The 18,210-nt window shown below is 45.2% G+C and overlaps 2 protein-coding genes across 5 annotated transcripts in view; one reads left to right on the top strand and one right to left on the bottom strand.

The window, feature by feature from the left end:
• Nucleotides 1-9,729, bottom strand: part of IMPACT (impact RWD domain protein) — a 37,122-nt gene extending 27,393 nt beyond the window's left edge. Inside the window, exons 1-2 of one of the 2 annotated variants that reach the window (XM_073631493.1) lie at nt 9,403-9,729; nt 862-990 (exon numbers count right to left, since the gene is read on the bottom strand). In XM_073631493.1, coding sequence (XP_073487594.1) covers nt 862-990; nt 9,403-9,438 — 165 coding nt within the window. In that variant the 5' untranslated portion in view covers nt 9,439-9,729. Of the gene's footprint in view, nt 1-861; nt 991-1,079; nt 1,174-9,402 lie in introns of those variants that run through there. The other variant, XM_073631492.1, reaches the window with a different exon arrangement.
• A 78-nt stretch (nt 9,730-9,807) lies between these two features.
• Nucleotides 9,808-18,210, top strand: part of OSBPL1A (oxysterol binding protein like 1A) — a 185,867-nt gene continuing 177,464 nt past the window's right edge. Inside the window, exon 1 of one of the 3 annotated variants that reach the window (XM_073631484.1) lies at nt 9,808-9,959. The gene's annotated coding sequence lies outside the window, so the exon portion shown is untranslated. Of the gene's footprint in view, nt 9,960-15,860; nt 15,978-18,210 lie in introns of those variants that run through there. The other 2 variants (XM_073631486.1, XM_073631485.1) reach the window with 2 other exon arrangements.

The following is an 18,210-nucleotide window of genomic DNA, read 5'->3' as shown; positions in this document are numbered from 1 at the left end:
TCGCAAAAGGCAGTGTGATTGGCAGAATCGAATAACATGGGTGTTCTGATTCCAGTGCGGCAGAAAACAGGTGCATGCACCTTTTTCATGCGGGTGCGCTGCAATTTGAGTCATACAAAAGGCTCAAATCACACTGCAAAGAACTGCATGTGATTTGAACAGGAACACAGTGCAATTCCTGTCCAAAATCACATGTAGTTCCCCGCACGGCACCGGTGTGAACCTAGGCTCGGTGAAACAAATAGCATCCAGAGAAATAGGCAGCTACATTTATATGTGTCCCTATAAAAGTTGAGCTTGCTTTACCCTCAACCCCATATTTTTGGCCTTTGGTTATTAATGTGTTCCTTGCAGGATCACCGGCTGAAAACAGTAATGCAGTCATCACGTCTAAGGATTAATAAGCTGCAATATAGTAAACTGGGTTTTGTTATGCATAAACTGTCATTTGCTGGATTTATTGGCTGCTACAGATTATTGTACAAATACAGCAAATGTAATTATGGTCCAAGCAGGTGCTAGTACACTTTCCACATATAACTCCCATAAAACTTCTAATGAGAATAGGTGAGCGCAAATATAAAACAATCCATGCATAAAAATGCACTTGTGAAGCATACAAAGTTGATAAAAGTCCTATAGATGTTGTACTTCAGAGACAGGAACAAATCTCTGAAATAACAAAAAAGAACACAAGGGGGCGCCAGCTCAGTGCAGCATCAAAAGGTTTAATCCAGATAATGCTAGGAGTTATTTTTTACAGGTTATTGAACTACATGTCTTCAATAAATATTCATTAATAATCATGCTATCACATTACAATACATTACCATCTATGAATCACAACTTATCCTTTATTACCTGCAGACAGAGCGTCCATTCTGGCTGATCAAGTGAGTTGGAGATTTTTATGCAAAATATTCTTGCAGCTTCATCGATTACACACCAATCATCACCATAGATGGAAGATAACGCTTCAATCTCATCAATCTAAAAACAAAAAAAATTGAAAAATGTTTTGTTAATGAGGACCTATTCTTGGGATGGACACAATATAATAGACGGGTTGAATTATTGACCTTTCCTTGGAGAAAATGTTGCTCCAGCTTTTCCACACTGCTTTGAGTAACACTGAAAGGAACCAGAAGCAGCATTTCAATGGCATATTCTCTATGGCTTCATGACTGCATCCCAGCTCAGTATAAATTCTGCAGAAGACTGCGAACAGGCAGGTAAGTTAGTGCAAAAGACACATCAAATGCCTCTTCTGCAAGAAAGAGCCTGCCTGTTCCTAAGATTTCTTTTTTGACTTGTGGTCCACTTTAAAGAAAAGTACATACAGCATAACATTCCAGATTACAAGCAGCACAGTATTGTTTTATGGCACAGGACCCCAAAGCTAGCCCCTGATGATGTCTGGTTACGACGAAACTCGGTGGGAGGAGTTGGGTCACGTGACGTTGCCAAGCTCGACAGCTGGCAATCACACTGAATGGAAACATTGTTTGTTTTTATTGGATTGAAATTCGCTTTTTACTGCATTGTTTGTGAGTATTCTGGCCTTTGCTGTACTCTTAATAAAACGGACTTGTCAGTAATACTGTGCAATGACGTTTGTTTTTAAACCCAGGATCTCACTGGTGTTCATGCACTCTATCTCCCCATGTTCATCTATCTCTGGCGCCGCAGGCGTGCACACGTGCCTCCGGCGCCGTGCACGCACCCACTGTATTTATTACACCAAGCACCGTACCGGTATGTCGATTCGCACAATAGAACCGCCCTGCCGCAGTATAACTGCGCCGGCTGGTTGGCAAGTGGTTAAATGGATTGTAGTGTGTTTCTGTGAAATTCACGATAAAACACAAAGGTGTGACCCAGGCCTAAGGCCCCTTTTCACACTAGAGGTCCGATCAGGTCTGGCTGTTTTGTTTTTCAGGAAAACCTGATCGGACCCTCCATGTTCCTCTATGGAGCACCGGATGTAAATAGACCTGTGTCCATTTAGGCTACTTTCACACTGAGGCGCTTTACAGGCACTATAACGCTAAAAATAGCGCCTGAAAAGTGCCTCGAAAGAGCCTCTCCCTCATGAGACTGCTGCTCTGGTCTGAGGGATTTGTGAGACGAGGGGCGGGAACATTAACATCTCTTTCCCAGGGCCTGCTACACATACATCTACAGAGCGTCCAGCCAATTCACTAAAAGCTTGCATAGATTAACAGACTACAAGATCAGCAGCTGCACCGGTTAGGTTATATGAACATGGCATTTATGATCACTTGCCCTCACAGGCTTGGATTAAGAGTTGGTCTGCAGAGCCTTATTTTAGTGGCTCCAGGGGGAAACATATCGGCTCCTAAACAGTGGAGAGGTGAGGTGTTTACCCTGCAGCCATAACATTGTGCCTTGCGAAGCGGGATTTCTCTTAGAGACAAGATATGTGTTAGCACAAAGAAAGATCTTAATGTTTTATGTTGCTAATTACACCTAGCCCTAGTAGTAGTAAAGATCTATTGAGCCATGATAACTAGCAATGGGTCGGTATACTTGACAAAATGTGATATGGTGTTGAAACTACCTCATATGTAATTTAGTTTATAACATTACAAAGAGGTAATTATATTATCTGTTCGGTTCACATTATGGAGTTTTTCTGTTATTATGTTTGTAGAGTTGCATATTACTGTCTATAGTTCCATTGGTCAGACATGCTGGGGTGAGGGGACGGACGGGAGGCTCTACTTATGAGCCTTGTCCTTCCTCCCTCCCGATTAGGTTAACATATACTCCTGGGGGGTTGATTTTATGCCGCCCGGGAGCTATATGCAAAAATAAAATCCCCATTCTTTAAGGGGAGCGTAACAGGCAAGACACTAGGCCTTGTCTGTGTCTCATAACTTTCTACTAACTCTCTCTCTACTTTTCCTACTTTTACTTTCCTTTCTATATTTACCTTCCCCCTCTCTTCCTTCTCTCGATTCATCCCTACCCCCCTCCCCCATCCTAATACAATATGGCGGCCAGTAAAATTAAAGTGATGTCCATAAATGTAAAAGGACTTAACATACCAGAGAAGAGACGTATGCTAATAGATGACTTAAAGCGGAACCATACAGATATAGCCTTTATCCAAGAGACACACTTTAAGACTAACAGATTACCATACTTACAAAACAGACACTTCCCTGTAGCCTATCACTCCATGAACCCAGACTCCAAGTCCAAAGGAGTCTCCATTCTAATATCAAGTAAGATCCCCTGGCAGCACCAGAGCTCAATAATAGATCCGACAGGAAGATACGTCTTCCTCAAAGGCACAATTGGCACTGTTAAAGTAACGCTTGTAACTATATATGCCCCTAATGAACAACAAGCCAAGTTCCTGCGAGAGACATTGGAGAAACTAAATGATTTCCGAGAAGGACAACTGATTGTAGGAGGTGACTTCAATACTCCACTGATCCCCTCAATAGACACGTCGTCGGGTAAAACATCGATCCCACCGAACCAACTCAAACGAATAGCTAAAACACTCCACAAGTTACAGTTAATAGATGTTTGGCGTTTACAGCACTCGGGGGAAAGAGACTTCACATTTTACTCACACATGCACCAAATATTTACCAGAATTGATTATTTTATGATTCCCCATACACAACTACATGCTGTAGAACAGACCTCAATTGGAAATAGGACTTGGTCAGACCATGCACCTATATTCCTGAGCTATCGCTTATCGGACACTCCCTCTCCCAGACATCGCTTCTGGCGGCTTAACGAAAGCCTCCTGCAAAACCCAGAAGTTCTGACAGACGTGACTAAGGCACTAAGCCTTTATTTCCAAGAAAATGACCTCCCAGACTGTGACCCGGGGACATTATGGGAAGCCCACAAGGTAGTTATGAGGGGGATCCTCATTTCTCATGGGGCCCGGATCAAGAGAGAGAGAAATAAAATGCTGTCACAGCTCTTACAGGAACCCGCCACTATAGAAGCTAAACACAAACACGCCCCTACTCAATCATCTGAAACACAGCTGTCAACCCTTCGTCGCCAGATCACTGATCTTTTACAGTATAGGGCAAAAGCGGCCCTACAGTGTGGTCGCAAAAAGACATATGAGTCAGGGGATAAGTGTGGAAAATTATTAGCTAACATAGTTAGAAGCCACAAATCGGTGACCTATATCCCTCACATCACCACGTTGGGAGGCAAAAAAGTAACCCTACCCGCACACATAACTGATGAATTTAGACAGTTTTATTCCAAGTTATGCAACCTGCCACAGGAGATTCCCCCCACTACTGTGCTGGAAGATTATATTAAATCTTCCCAAATGTCAACTCTTGCCCAGGAGATCAGAGAAGATCTGGACTCACCCATAACCCTAACAGAAATACAGAGTGCCATGGGGACAATGAAACCGGGCAAAGCCCCAGGCCCTGACGGCTACACACTACAATATTACAAAACTCTTTTCCCAATATTGGGACGCCGCATGGTCACACTGTTTAACAAGATTGGAGCAGGTGCAGTTTTTGCTAGGGAAACATTAGGTGCCCACATTTCGGTAATTCACAAGGAGGGGAAGGACCCGGCGGCATGTGGGAGTTACAGACAAATATCACTATTAAACCTAGACCTTAAGATATTCACTAAGGTCCTAGCTGCTCGGCTGGCGCAGCACCTCCAACAACTCATCCACCTAGACCAAGTTGGATTTATTCCTTCTAGAGAAGCCAGGAATAGCACTACAAAAGTGCTAAATTTGTTACATATCACTAGATTCAAGAAAACCCCATGTGTCTTTCTTAATACTGACGCTGAAAAGGCCTTCGACCGTGTAAGTTGGCCATTCATGAACGCAGTACTCAGACACATAGGCCTGGGGGAGGTGATGCTCAGCCGAATAGCCGGTATTTATTCCACTCCCACAGCGCAGGTAAAAGCGAATGGAGTTCTGTCAGACCCCTTCTCAATTACAAATGGGACGAAACAGGGTTGCCCCCTGTCCCCTCTCCTATTTGCTCTCTCTCGAGCCATTTCTCTCCAAAATTAGGTTAAACCCTGATATACACGGAATATCAATTGGCCCCATGCAACATAAATTATCAGCCTATGCAGACGACCTACTCTTCTCACTGACCAACCCAGTAGTGTCCTTACCCAGCCTCCTAAAGGAATTTGAAATATACGGGAAACTGTCCAACCTAAAAATTAATTTTTCAAAATCAGAGGCGATCGGTATATCTATACCACCTAACGATCTTGCAAATTTGCAATCAAGTTTTTGGTTTAGATCAGGGGTCTCAAACTAGTGGCCCTCCAGCTGTTGTGGAACTACAAGTCCCATCATGCTTCTGCCTGAGGGAGTCATTCTTTTAACTGTCAGCCTTGCAATGCCTCATGGGACTTGTAGTTTTGCAACAGCTGGAGGGCCGCCAGTTTGAGACCCCTGGTTTAGATGGACCACCTCTGCCTTGACCTATCTGGGCACGAAGATACCACCAGATACGGCACTAATATACGACAGCAATTTCCCCCCCCTACTAACCAAAACCAAACTACTATTGGAGAAATGGAATAAGGGATTACACTCCTGGTTTGGGAGATGTAACTTAATCAAAATGTGTACACTACCCAAATTCTTGTACCTCTTCCAAGCTCTGACAATCAAAATACCCCCCACATACTTTAAACGAGTGCAAACTCTTTTTACTTGCTTTGTTTGGGCGCATAAAAAACCCTGCATCCCCAGATTACAACTATCCATGCCCAAACAATACGGTGGGGTGGCACTTCCAGATATACAGAGGTATTACCACGCAGTACATTTGGGAAGAGTGGCAGACTGGCACCGACATAAGGAATCTAAATTATGGGCACAGTTAGAGCAACATCAAATGAACATACCTTTACAGTCTGCAATGTGGTGTTATGACTCCCTTCCATTGGAACTAAAAGCACATTCCTTCATAGGCAACACTATAAAGCAATGTCTTCAGGCTACTTTACAAACTTTATTAACAACCACAGAATCCCCTCTGACCCCGATTTTGGGAAATCCTAAATTTCCTCCTGGGATAGGTTCTGGACGATTTCAGACATTGAGGAGCACTGGATGTGCTAGGGCTTCGCAATTTGTGAGACAGGACAGATGGCCTTCTATTGAGGAACTAATGGACCGGCAGGTCCGTTCACGCTGATAATTTGGAATGCAGTTCAAATCCACCATTTCTTACAGACAATTCCGAACCCTCAATCCTACACTAGACCCCTAACTGCGTTCGAAAAAATATGCTCAGACACAGAACCGTTACCACAAGTATTATCCAAAATGTATACCCTATTAAACACACCTACACAGCCACCTTGCCTGCCATGCATCACAAAGTGGGTAACAGACCTTCAACGTTCACGTTGAAAGTTCACGGCAGTCCAGAAACAAAACATGATAGTTCTCTCCCTTAAATCCTCCATCTGCACTAAAATACAGGAGATGAATTTCAAGATCTTGACGAGGTAGTATTTAACACCTAGTCGCTTACATACCATGTTTGCTGAGGCGTCTAAGTATTGCTGGCGCTGTCAGAAAGAAGTGGGAACGCTTCTACATGTGTTTTGGTCATGCCCCAGCTTGACAAATTTCTGGACTGCAGTACGTTCCATTTCTCAGAAATTCACTGATTTTCAGATCCCGAATGACCCGGCATTTTTTCTACTTCATGTATCTTCCATGCCGCTCAAAACTTATAAAAAATCTATACTACGACACCTAACAAATGCAGCCAAGTCCTGCATACCCACATTATGGAAACAACATTCCCCACCAACCATAGCAATGTGGTTGAGGAAAATAGAAGAAATAAATAAAACGGAGGATCTTATAATGACGGCCCAAAACAGACAAGCAAATTACCAGAAAACATGGACACTTTGGAATATGTTCAAATATTCAGAAGAAGGCAAAACCCTTTTTGGGAACCCAAATTAATTGACGCAGCTGACAGAAGATAACTCACAGAACTAACGATCTCGGTTTGCCCCCATTATACCCCACCCACTCTTCCCCTCCCCCCTGTCCCTATCCCCAACTTTCCTCTCCCCGCCCTTTCCTTTTCTTCTCTTTTACTTACCTTTCTGATTCTCTATTTCACCCACTGATTACTGCCTCCTGACTGAATGTGCCTAAGTTTTCTACGTTAAAGTAATGACACATGAATAGAGATCTAGACTGCAGATTGCTTTATACAGCTACGGCAATTGAAGTCCTGAGCTGTAGTAACATGGAAAATGTGCATATGTGGATAATAGCAACATAAAACAGAACTAGCATGTCAATCTTGAAGATATGTTATATAATAATACGATACAATGTCGGGAGGCTGCGACCACCCCCCCCCCCCTTTATTGTTTTGTATTCTTCGGGTTTTGACCTTTCTTTTCAGAAAATAATAAAATACATATTTGAAAAAAAAAAAATCAATGGGCAGCGCCGCCGAACCGTTGGCAATGCGCCACTGCAGCAGCGCTTTGCAGGTGGTTTTAACCCTTTTTTTAGCGGGGGTTAAAAGCGCCCCGCTAGTGGCTGAAAACCTCTGATAAAACGAAGGTAAAGCGCCACTAAAAATATCGGCGCTTTACTGCCAACGCCCCAGTGTGAAAGTAGCCTTACACCCAGGTACCACCAGGTCCGATCCAGGAAAAAAAAAGAGAGGGATCCATTCTCCTCCATCTGGCTAGATTGGATCGAAGGGCAGTCGGGTGTAAACAGACAGTCGGTCTATTTATACACAGCTGTGTTTTTAAAAAATGCATTTGTGGCTGTGTGCATGGAGACTAGGGATTGGCTCAGGTGTGTTCGGATCGTAGTCCCATCCCACCTGAGCACTCCTGCCAGGAAGCCCTCACTGCACACCGCCAATCATAGGCAGCGTGTCTATGTGCAGCTGTGGGCCTAGAATTGCCTCACTGCCTCTGATTGGCCAGTGCAGTGAGGGCTTCCTGGCGGGATTGCTCAGGTGGGTTGGGACTAGGGTTGCCACCTCATCCCTTTAAACCCGAACACATATTAATTACACAGCTTCTGTGGCTGATTAACCACTTGCCGCCCGCCATACAGCAAAATGACGGCAGCAAAGTGGTTTCAATATCCTGACCGGACATCATATGATATGACGTCTCAAGGATATCAAGCCACTGTGTGCCCCCAGGGACGCGCATCGCGGCGATCGTTGTTGCAGTGTGTCAGTCTGACACATCGCAACACTGATCTAGGTAAAGAGTCTCTGACGGAGACTCTTTACCACGTCGTCAGCTGTGTCCAATCACGGCTGATCACAGTATAAACAGGAATAGCCGTTGAGGGGCTTTTCCTCACTCGTGTCTGTCAGACGCGAGTACAGGAGAGCCGGTTGGCTGCTCCTCTGACAGGGGAGGGGTCTGTGCTGATTGATTATCAGTGCAGCCCCCCCCGAGGATTTCCCCTCTGGACCACCAGGGACGCCACTAGGACCACCAGGGATGTTACCACCAGGTATGCCACCCTAGACCACCAGGGCACCACCACAATGGGCATCACTGATTGGCAGGCATTATTGTTTGGCACTGATTGGCATCCATCCGTAACATCAATTAGTTACATCATTGCCACCTCATCGGTGCCCGTCAGTGCAGCCCCATCAGTGAAGGAGAAAACATACTTATTTACAACGATTTGTAACAGAAACAAACAAAAAAATTGTTTTTTTCAAAATTTTCGGTCTTTTTTTTTATTTGTTTAACAGAAAATAAAAATCCCAGAGGTGATCAAATCCCACCAAAAGAAAGCTCTATTTGTGGGAAGAAAACGATAAAGAATGTGTTTGAGTACAGTGTAGCATGACCGCGCAATTGTCATTCAAAGTGCGACAGCGCTGAAAGCTGAAAATTGGTCTGGGCAGGAAGGGGGTGTATAAGTGCCTGGTATTGAAGTGGTTAAGGTGGTAATTAAACTCATGTGGTGCCTTATCTGCATTAAATTATCCTCAGAACCCGTGTATATAATGTACGTTCAGATTTAAAGGGATGAGATGGTAACCCTAGTTGGGACTACGATCCGAACACACCTGAGCCCATCCCTAATGAAGACCAATGGAAGGAAGTAGATTATAACATTTATATAGTGCCAACAGTTTGCACAGCACTTTACAATATAAAGGGAGACCATATAATAAAATAGAAGTGGTCATAAGAGCTTACAATCTAATATAGCTGAGCCCAGCTCTAGCACGTTATTCCTGTAAGCACACCAGAGCTAATACACAAGCTACAGGTTTAGTATAACACACAGCAGCACAGTGTAGGCTCCCCAGTCCTATAATAACAACGACACGCTGTGCTCGGCCATGTTGCACTCACTTGGCTCTGCAAATTTTCCTCTTCCGTGTCAGCCATGGATTGCAAGGAGTTCCTGTGCGCTGCACCGCCAACACGTCCACACTAGGGGGCAGTGTGCACACATTGTATTGATGTGTATGGGAGAGTAGTGAGTTGTATGAGATGTATGGGGCTCTAGTAGTGTCAGGCTGATCTGCTGCTTCTAGTCCTCTTCCATGGCGGTGCTTACTAAGTAGAAGGCAATAGTACATTGTAATCAGGCCCCTTGTAAGAGGCTGGATAACAAGAAGATGATTGGAAGTGGTAGACATTTCATAGTGAATCTGATGACAGGAGGGAGGGGGAGGACAGGGCTGTCTGTAGTGACACATGATCGCTGGAACATTGTGTGTGTGCAATGATCGGATAGATAAGAGAAGCCCCTGAGCTGCCATTGGGGGAGATAAACAGGAAGTGTGCACATAATAGGAGCCATGTGTATGGAGGGGGGAGGGGCACTGACACTACCACCTCCTTCACAACATAGGGATCAGTGTTTATAACGGTGATCAGTGCTGTCGTGGGGAGTACAGTCTCCGGTAAGTGACATCATCCCATCACTAGAGCCAGGAGGAGCACACACTGCTTACATCACTAGTCTTACTTTATTATATACACTTTTTTTCTTTTCTATGTATAGGCTTTTTATTTTTAGATGATTGTACAAAGCCTTTTGCAAAAAATAAAATAATGCATGCACCCTTATTTATGAATAAAATGTGCATTTATTATTTTTTTTTTTTTTGCATTGAGCCTGCAAAGCATTGCAACCCACCATCGGTGGATCACAGGTGCAATGATCTGGTTCCTGCAGACTATTCCTCCAGTTTTGGGGCTGGGGGAAGTATCCATGGACTACAAGTGCAGTGATGACAACGCACGTTTGCTCCGCTGAGAACAAGTCCCTCCCAGACCCTCCTGCGGTGGGTGATGTGGAGGAGTCCGCCATGATTTGCGGTGGGGTCCGCCATGATTTGCGGTGGGGTCCGCCATGATTTGCGGTGGGGTCCGCCATGATTTGCGGTGGGGTCCGCCATGATTTGCGGTGGGGTCCGCCATGATTTGCGGAGGGGTCCGCCATGATTTGCGGAGGGGTCCGCCATGATTTGCGGAGGGGTCCGCCATGATTTGCGGAGGGGTCCGCCATGATTTGCGGAGGGGTCCGCCATGATTTGCGGAGGGGTCCGCCATGATTTGCGGAGGGGTCCGCCATGATTTGCGGCGGGGTCCGCCATGATTTGTAAGCGGTTCGACACCACTCCAAGATAAACTTGTTCTACAGCGTTGGGTTGGTGTGTTCAGTTACAAATCACTTTTCTTCAGTGATTTGTAGCTAAACCATAGAGGTAAACAGTGGCAGCCAGTCCGGTCTGTCAAGTTACCAGCAGAATCCTGCGGCGAGGAAAAGGTAAGTGAAGAATCCCAAGGAACTTTAAAGCAGAGTTCTGCCGAATTTTTTTTTTTTTTTTTTGCAGCTTCACTTGCTGGTTCCTTACTGCACATGTGTGACTCACACTGCACGTTCCTACTGGTCCCTGCTGTCTCCTGGGACCTGTGTGTCTCCCAGAAGACAGCCGGGGGGGCAGGAAGTGGCGTGTGGTGTGGGTATCTATGCCCAGGAGTGGGAGCAAAATACCTGTATTAGACAGGTATTTGCTCCCCCCTCCCCCCTGAAAGGTCCCAAATGTGACACCGGAGGGGAGGAGGATTCCGAAAAGTGGAAGTTCCATTTTTTTTGTGTGGAACTCCGCTTTACGTTTACTTAGGGATTTCTTCTTTTGAGTAAATGTGGTCATGCCTAGTTTCTACCACTAGAGGATGTGAGAGCAAATACCTTTTTTACATTCCTCAGTATCTCGCTCTGTGTCAGTAAAGAGACAGCATACTTAGTCTCAGCCACAACCTGTGCCCCTCCCCCCTCCCCCTCTGGGGTCGCGGCGGCTCCCCGTTTTTTTTTTCCTCCTCTCTGAACGGCACCCCCGGGAATCAAAGATTTAAATAAGAGGGGGGGGCGTTTTGGGGAGGGAAATGGGTGTGGCTTAGCGCAGTGCTGCCGAGCCCATAAGACAGCCTCTCATAAAGTGAAGCTGGCTGATCTGAACGGACACAGGAGCATGTAAGCTGGTGCATACGGGCATTCCCAGGACTAAGGATGAGCTCTGGCGTGTTTGCACAGCCCACGTGCAGAGCCCGCCAGGAGGTCAGCACTGCGCTAATCACAGGCCGTGAGACATTTCCCGATCTCTGCAGCTGCGCATCGGTACAATGTCTCACTGCCTGTGATTAGTGCAGTGCAGTGCCGACTTCCTGGCGGGCTCTGCACGTGGGCTTTGCGAACACGCCTGAGCTCATCCTTACCCAGGACACATTTACTCAGCATCAGGCTGAGCATTAATAGCAGCATTTTATTTTGCTGGACTATAGCTCAACAGGTGGTGTGTTTTTGTTTCTTTTAGTACCTCTGCTTTTGTGCTTGGGACTATGTCCTCCCGAGGGGGGGGGGGGGGGGGTGTACAAACACCTTAAAAAAGAGACCAAAGGCATCACCTTCGGGCACTGAGGATCCTAATCATGCCTCCGCAATGCCATCTTCCCCTGGAGGACCAGAAGTGGCTGGCCAGGGTGAACCATTGGGACCAGTAGGTGTTGCAGCTGCTGTTTCCAACATTTCAGCCCCTGTCTATGTAACTGAGGACTTTTTATCCTCAGCTGTGGTGGGGTTAGAAGAAAGGTTAGCTGCTTTAATCGCATCTTCTACCCAAAGTGGGAGAAAATGCGTTAGATCCCCCTCCCCCGCCCCGGGCCCTCTAACAAGAGAGCAGTGGGCAAAGGAGGATGAGTTACCCTCAGGGGATCAGGAAGAGGGACAGACTAGTGATTCCTCTTCTGAGGAATCAACTGTGGAAGAGTCCTTTTCAGCCTCACAATCTGAAAAATTGCTGTTGCAATCCCTTACAGAAATGGTCTGTTCTGCATTCAAGCTGCACCTAACTGAGTCAGCTGAAAGGCCCGTTTCTTCCTTGGGCTCTCTAAAACCGCCTCAGGGTCTGCATGCCTTTCCTGTCCATCCATTGCTGGAGCAACTTTATATATGCTGAGTGGGATCACCCAGATAAGCATTATCTCCCTCCTAAAAAGTTTTCAGCACTTTATCCCATGGAGGAGAAATTCACCAAAAAATGGAGTATACCAGCAGTTGACGCTGCTAAATCCTGTGTGTATAAGAGTTTAACTTGTCCAGTAGACCATGCTCAAATGTTTAGGGATCCAACAGATAAAAGATTGGAATTCTTATTGAAAACCTCTTTTTCCTTGGCAGGTGCAGTAACTCAACCTGCAGTTGCTGCAATAGGCATTTGTCAATCCCTGTTTAAACAGGCTCTCAAGGTGATCCCTGTCCAGCAGGCCCGGGACTTAGCCGAGCTACCAAGGGCATTATGTTTTGCAATTGACGCCATTAAGGATTCTATTCACCAGGTGTCACGCCTTACACTCCTGCTAGTGCATATGTGTAGGATCCTGTGGTTGAAAAACTGGTCAGCCGAAGCTCCATACAAAAAACTCCTGGCTGGGTTTCCTTTTCATGGGAACGGCTGTTTGGGGATCATTTTGGATAAATACATCCAAAAAAATTTCAAGTGGGAAAAGTACCCTTTTACCAGTTAAAAGAAGGAGTAAACGTCCCACCTTTAAGCAGCCTTCTTCTCCAGGGCTAGGGTCATCAGCCTCTAGGCAGTCGCGACGGCCTCCGCCGTCAGGTTCAAGAGGTAAACCTCAAGGTCAAGCCCAGGGACAAAAGAAGTTCCGGGGGCGGAAGCCTACAAAACAGAATTCTAAGACCTCTTTATAAAGGGGCGCCCTCGCTCGGGTGGGGGGAAAGCTTCTGCAGTTCTCAGAAGTTTGGCAGGAAGAGATTCTGCACAAATGGGTCATCTCCACAATAGCTCTAGGTTACAAACTAGAGTTCCGAGAGTTCCCGTCACCTCGTTTTTTGAGGTCAAGCGTCCCCAAAGATCCAGAGAAAAGGGAGTCTCTGTTTCTAGCATTAGACCATTTGATGTCTCAAGGGGTGATCATGGAAATTCCCGCAGAGGAGCAAGGGCTGGTGTTTTATTCAAACCTCTTCACGGTGCCCAAACCAAATGGAGATGTCAGACCCATTCTAGATCTCAAGGATCCTGAATATCCGTTCCTTTCGCATGGAGTCGATCAGGTCAGTAGTTTCCTTCCTACAAGGAGGGGAACTTCTGGCTTCAATCAACATCAGGGATGCATACCTGCATGTGCCTATTTTCCCCGCTCACTAGAAATATCTGAGATTCGAAGTGGAACGGCACTGCTTTCAGTTTGTAGCTTTGCCCTTCGGTCTAGCTACTGCACTATTTACATAAGTTCTGGCCCCGCCTTTGGCCAGACTAAGGGCGCAGGGTATAACACTCGTGGCATACCTGGACGACCTGCTGCTGGTAGACCGGTCGGTAGCCAGCTTGGAACAAAGCGTGGTCAGCATGGTCAAATACCTGGAATACCTAGGTTGGATTCTCAACCTAGAGAAATCTTCCTTAAAACCACTAAAAAGGCTGGAGTACTTAGGTCTGATCATAGACACCACCCAGAGAAGGGTGTTTTTGGCCCAGACAAAGATCAGCACCATAAAGGAACTGGTCCAGGTGGTCAGGACGAAGAAAAATCTGTCCATTCGCCTTTGCATGAGGTTGTTAGGAAAGATGGTGGCTTCATTCGAAGCGGTTCCCTTTGCCCAGTTTCATTCATAGAAAAACAGCATCCTATCTGCTTGGAACAAAAAGGTCCAAGCTCTAGATACCCCAAAGGTGTGCCAGAGCCTCAATTGGTGGTGGACAACCAAGAATCTGCAAAAGGGGAAATACTTCATACCAGTTAACTGGAAGGTGGTAACAACAGATGCCAGCCTTTCGGGTTGGGGAGCAGTACTGGAACAGGCAACTGTCCAAGGGAAGTGGTCCAGAACCGAAAGGGCTTTGCCCATCAATATTCTAGAGATTCGGATGGCTCGATTGGCTCTGAGAGCCTGGACATTCAGGTTACGGAATTGCCCTGTCAGGATCCAATCCGACAGTGCCGCAGCAATGGCCTTTATCAATCACCAAGGAGGCACCAGAAGTCCTGCAGCCCAGAGAGAGGTGAACCATATCCTAGCTTGGGCAGAGAAGCATGTACCTTGCCTATCGGCAGTCTTCATTCCAGGGATAGAGCATTGGCAGGTGGACTACTTGAGTGGCCAGCAGTTGTTCCTGGGGGAATGGTCCCTTCACCCCGATATCTTCCTGGCAATATGCCAAAGATGGGGGACCCTGGACTTAGATCTTTTGGTGTCCACGTTCAACAAGAAGTTGGACAGCTTTGTGTCAAGGACAAGGGATCCATTCACATGTGGGACAGATGTGTCAGTGACCCCGTAGGATCAGTTTTCACTGGTTTATGCATCCCCCCCCCCCCCCCCATTCAATTGCTGCCACAGCTTCTTTGCAGGACCAAGCAGAAAAGGAAGCTGGTGATTATTGTAGCCCCAGCATGGCCCAGAAGGTCTTGGTATGCAGAGATCGTAAAGATGGCGGTAGGGGACCCTTGGACCCTTTACCACGTCAAGACCTGCTCTTGCAGGGGCCAATATTCCAACCTACCTTACAAACTCTTGTTTAACGGCTTGGCTATTGAAGCCCACATTCTCAAGAATCATTGAGCGAGCAATAGATAGGAGTGTTCACATGCCATGGTCACAGTGCTTTCCGTAGCACCCACAGAAATGATCTCTGTCGCATTTGGTGGGCAGTACCGCCACCCATTGCAACCTGTTCAAGTGAGTAGGGGCACACCACAAACTCGCAGCCATGTGCTTTGTGTGGTGGTGAATCATTTATGGGGTTAAAACAGGTGGTAAAAGGGTATCCTAGTGTTACCTCTCTGCCTGTCAGACGCAGATTGCTTTTCAGAGGCACAGCATTTTGCCTAGGTTCACACTGACAGCGGGAATGAAATGGTGCAAGTTCAGCTGAACCCGCACCATTTCATTCCCGCATGTCAGTTTAGAATTCGGGGGAGATTTTAGAGACATCTGTGCGGGTTTCTGCACAGATGTCTATTGAAATCGCACCAAAAGTAGTACAGAAACTACTTTTAGGAATCGATGCGGCATCGCGCGGATTCGGTCAATGCCGGCAATAGCATGTCAAATCGCTGCAATGTGAAGCAGGGCTTAAACATAGCCTAACTGAATGAGCTGAAGATAGAAGCTGAGTGGTGACTATTCACAGCTGCTCCGGATTCTATCTGCTCTAGTTCTGATGTGGTGTGTTTTTTTTTTTTTTTTTTTTTTTTTTTTTTTTGTGGCTCGGAGCTGCTTTCTTATACACTTTTTCACATCATATGACTGCACATGCTGACTCTTGACAGTCACTTGAATTAATGCAAAACAGAGTACATGTGAAGTGACAAGGATTTGCATTAAAGGCAGTTAGTTTATTGAGTGCTGTGAGTGTTGCTCCTAGGAGGTTCCAGACATCGTTTTTCAATTCCAGGTGAGAAATTTCACTTTTCTGGTTGCCTGAGCCATTGTTAGTCACAGATGATTGTTACAGTAGCCAATATCCTGATGGAATGTATTTGTGCTTTGGTGCTGAATATAAGAACTTACCTGCAAGTATTTATAAAGCATATAGGCGTGGACCGCAGGATGATCACAAATTGCATTTAGACCACAATATAAACATCAAGGCCTTGTCACGCAGGGTGTATTAAAGCGTATTGTGATAAATGAAGATGTAGCGCTAATATAATAAATAAATTGATCAAAAAAATATTGGTGAAAAAACTCTCAACTGAGAAAACTAAAGCAGATGCCACATAAAATTTGCTGAACAGTGATACCGTAAATAATAAATTGATTGGATATGAAACAACCAATGTATATAAGTAATGGTGAAATAAACACCCTCACTTAACAAAACTAGGACAAATAACACAAAAAATTAAGGTGATACGTGATAAAGCATAAAAACCAAATAATTTGATGTTGTGAAATATATATAAAAATGACCAGAAAATTTATTTTTACAAGTCACTAATGAAAGAAGACATATAAGCAAAGTCCCAAATCCAAAAAAAAGGTGCAAAAAAAAAAAAAAAAATCAAAAGTCCAAAAAAATGTGAAGATAAAACTCCAAAAAAAGTGCAACAGATCCAGTCCTCAAGATGATTCACACCCAAGTGAGTATTAATGCTCCTTACAGATTACAGATGACCACCATAAGGTAATCTCACCAGGCACAGGGAAATTCAGGTCTCCCAAAAATCTATTCCAACGTCAGCAGTATGAAACTAAGATCATGGTACTCAAAAGACAAAAAGTAAAAAATGCACCCATAGTGTAGTAATTCATAAAGGTTATTTATTATGCCAAAGGAATTGCACTTACAAGATATTTCATCCTTTTAAAAGCGTAGTAAATCAAAGATGGAGATCGCGGCATCTCCACAGGCTTCCCCTTGCTTGCTGTTTGTTTCCCATCAAATCTCCGGAGAAAAAACGTAATGACATCACCGTCACAGGCTCCACCCTACGCGTTTCGTTACGATTGGATGTTGTCTTATCACCTTCATTTTTTGTTATTTGTCCTAGTTTTGTTAAGTGAGCGTTTTATTTCACCATTACTTATATGCATTGGTTGTTTCATATCCAATCAATTTATTATTTGTGGTATCACTGTTCAGCAAATTTTGTGTGGTATCTGCTTTAGTTTTCTCAGTTGAGGTTTTTTTTCACCAATATTTTTTTGATCAATTTATTTATTATATTAGTGCTGCATCTTCATTTATCACATTGCGTTTGAGTTTAGTATTAGACCTTTTGGTACTGGCTGCTTTCAGTTTTTTGTTTTTTTTTCAATTAATTTTTTCTTTTTTATTTATAGCGCAGCATTAACCTTAGGGTTTTTTGTTTACAACTTGTATTAAAGCGTATGTCCGTGGAGGGCAGTGTTTACATGCATGGGGATGTACAGGTGTTCTCTGCCTTCCCATGCAGGCAATTGTTGGGGCACAATGGTTGCACAGACAGAGACGCCTCTTCCAATCTGCAGGTACACGGCCCAGACCACAGCTGGCGTAAAGCTAGCCATACACAGCTCAAATGTAGGTGGATTCCTACCAAATTAGGTGAAGTTTGAACCATGAGTGGCCCTGTCAGCTTCACCCAGCTTGAAAAAATGTTGATTTAGAAAGAGACTGAGCCATGTTGAAAATTATTGGCTGAGCTGTAACTGCATCCTTTCAAATGCGGTCACAGAATATTCAGGCGGGGGCTGCTGCTGCCTGAATACAATAGCTAACAATGGAGCCATTGTGTGGATGGTGGAATTGATTGATTTCCCTCATTCAACTGTTTTTGCTACGGTTTGCATGGCAGCGGCAGCAATGTACTGGTTCTTGCTGCTGTGTTTGACAGGTGTGAGCGGCTAGTTGCGGCCGCCAAGCACAAATTACATCCAGTAGCAGTCGCCATAGGTAAAGTGCTCACGCCTGTCGGAAACAGCAGCAAGAATCAGTAAATTCTTGCTCCTGCCGTTCGTACCATGGCAAGACGATTGAACAGGAGAAATCGAAATCGTGTGGAAGGAGACATCTTCAGTGCCGTATACTGTAATCAGGCGGCAGTAGCTGCCCCCCCCCCTTCCTAAATACCCAAACAGTGACCACATCTGACAGATAAGACGCTGTGCAAGTTTCAACATTGGTTACGTTTTTGCAGAAGGCT

Source organism: Aquarana catesbeiana, linkage group LG05, assembly GCF_042186555.1.
Source record: "Aquarana catesbeiana isolate 2022-GZ linkage group LG05, ASM4218655v1, whole genome shotgun sequence".
Classification (NCBI taxonomy): domain Eukaryota; kingdom Metazoa; phylum Chordata; class Amphibia; order Anura; family Ranidae; genus Aquarana; species Aquarana catesbeiana.
This window is presented reverse-complemented; position numbering and strand designations above follow the sequence as displayed.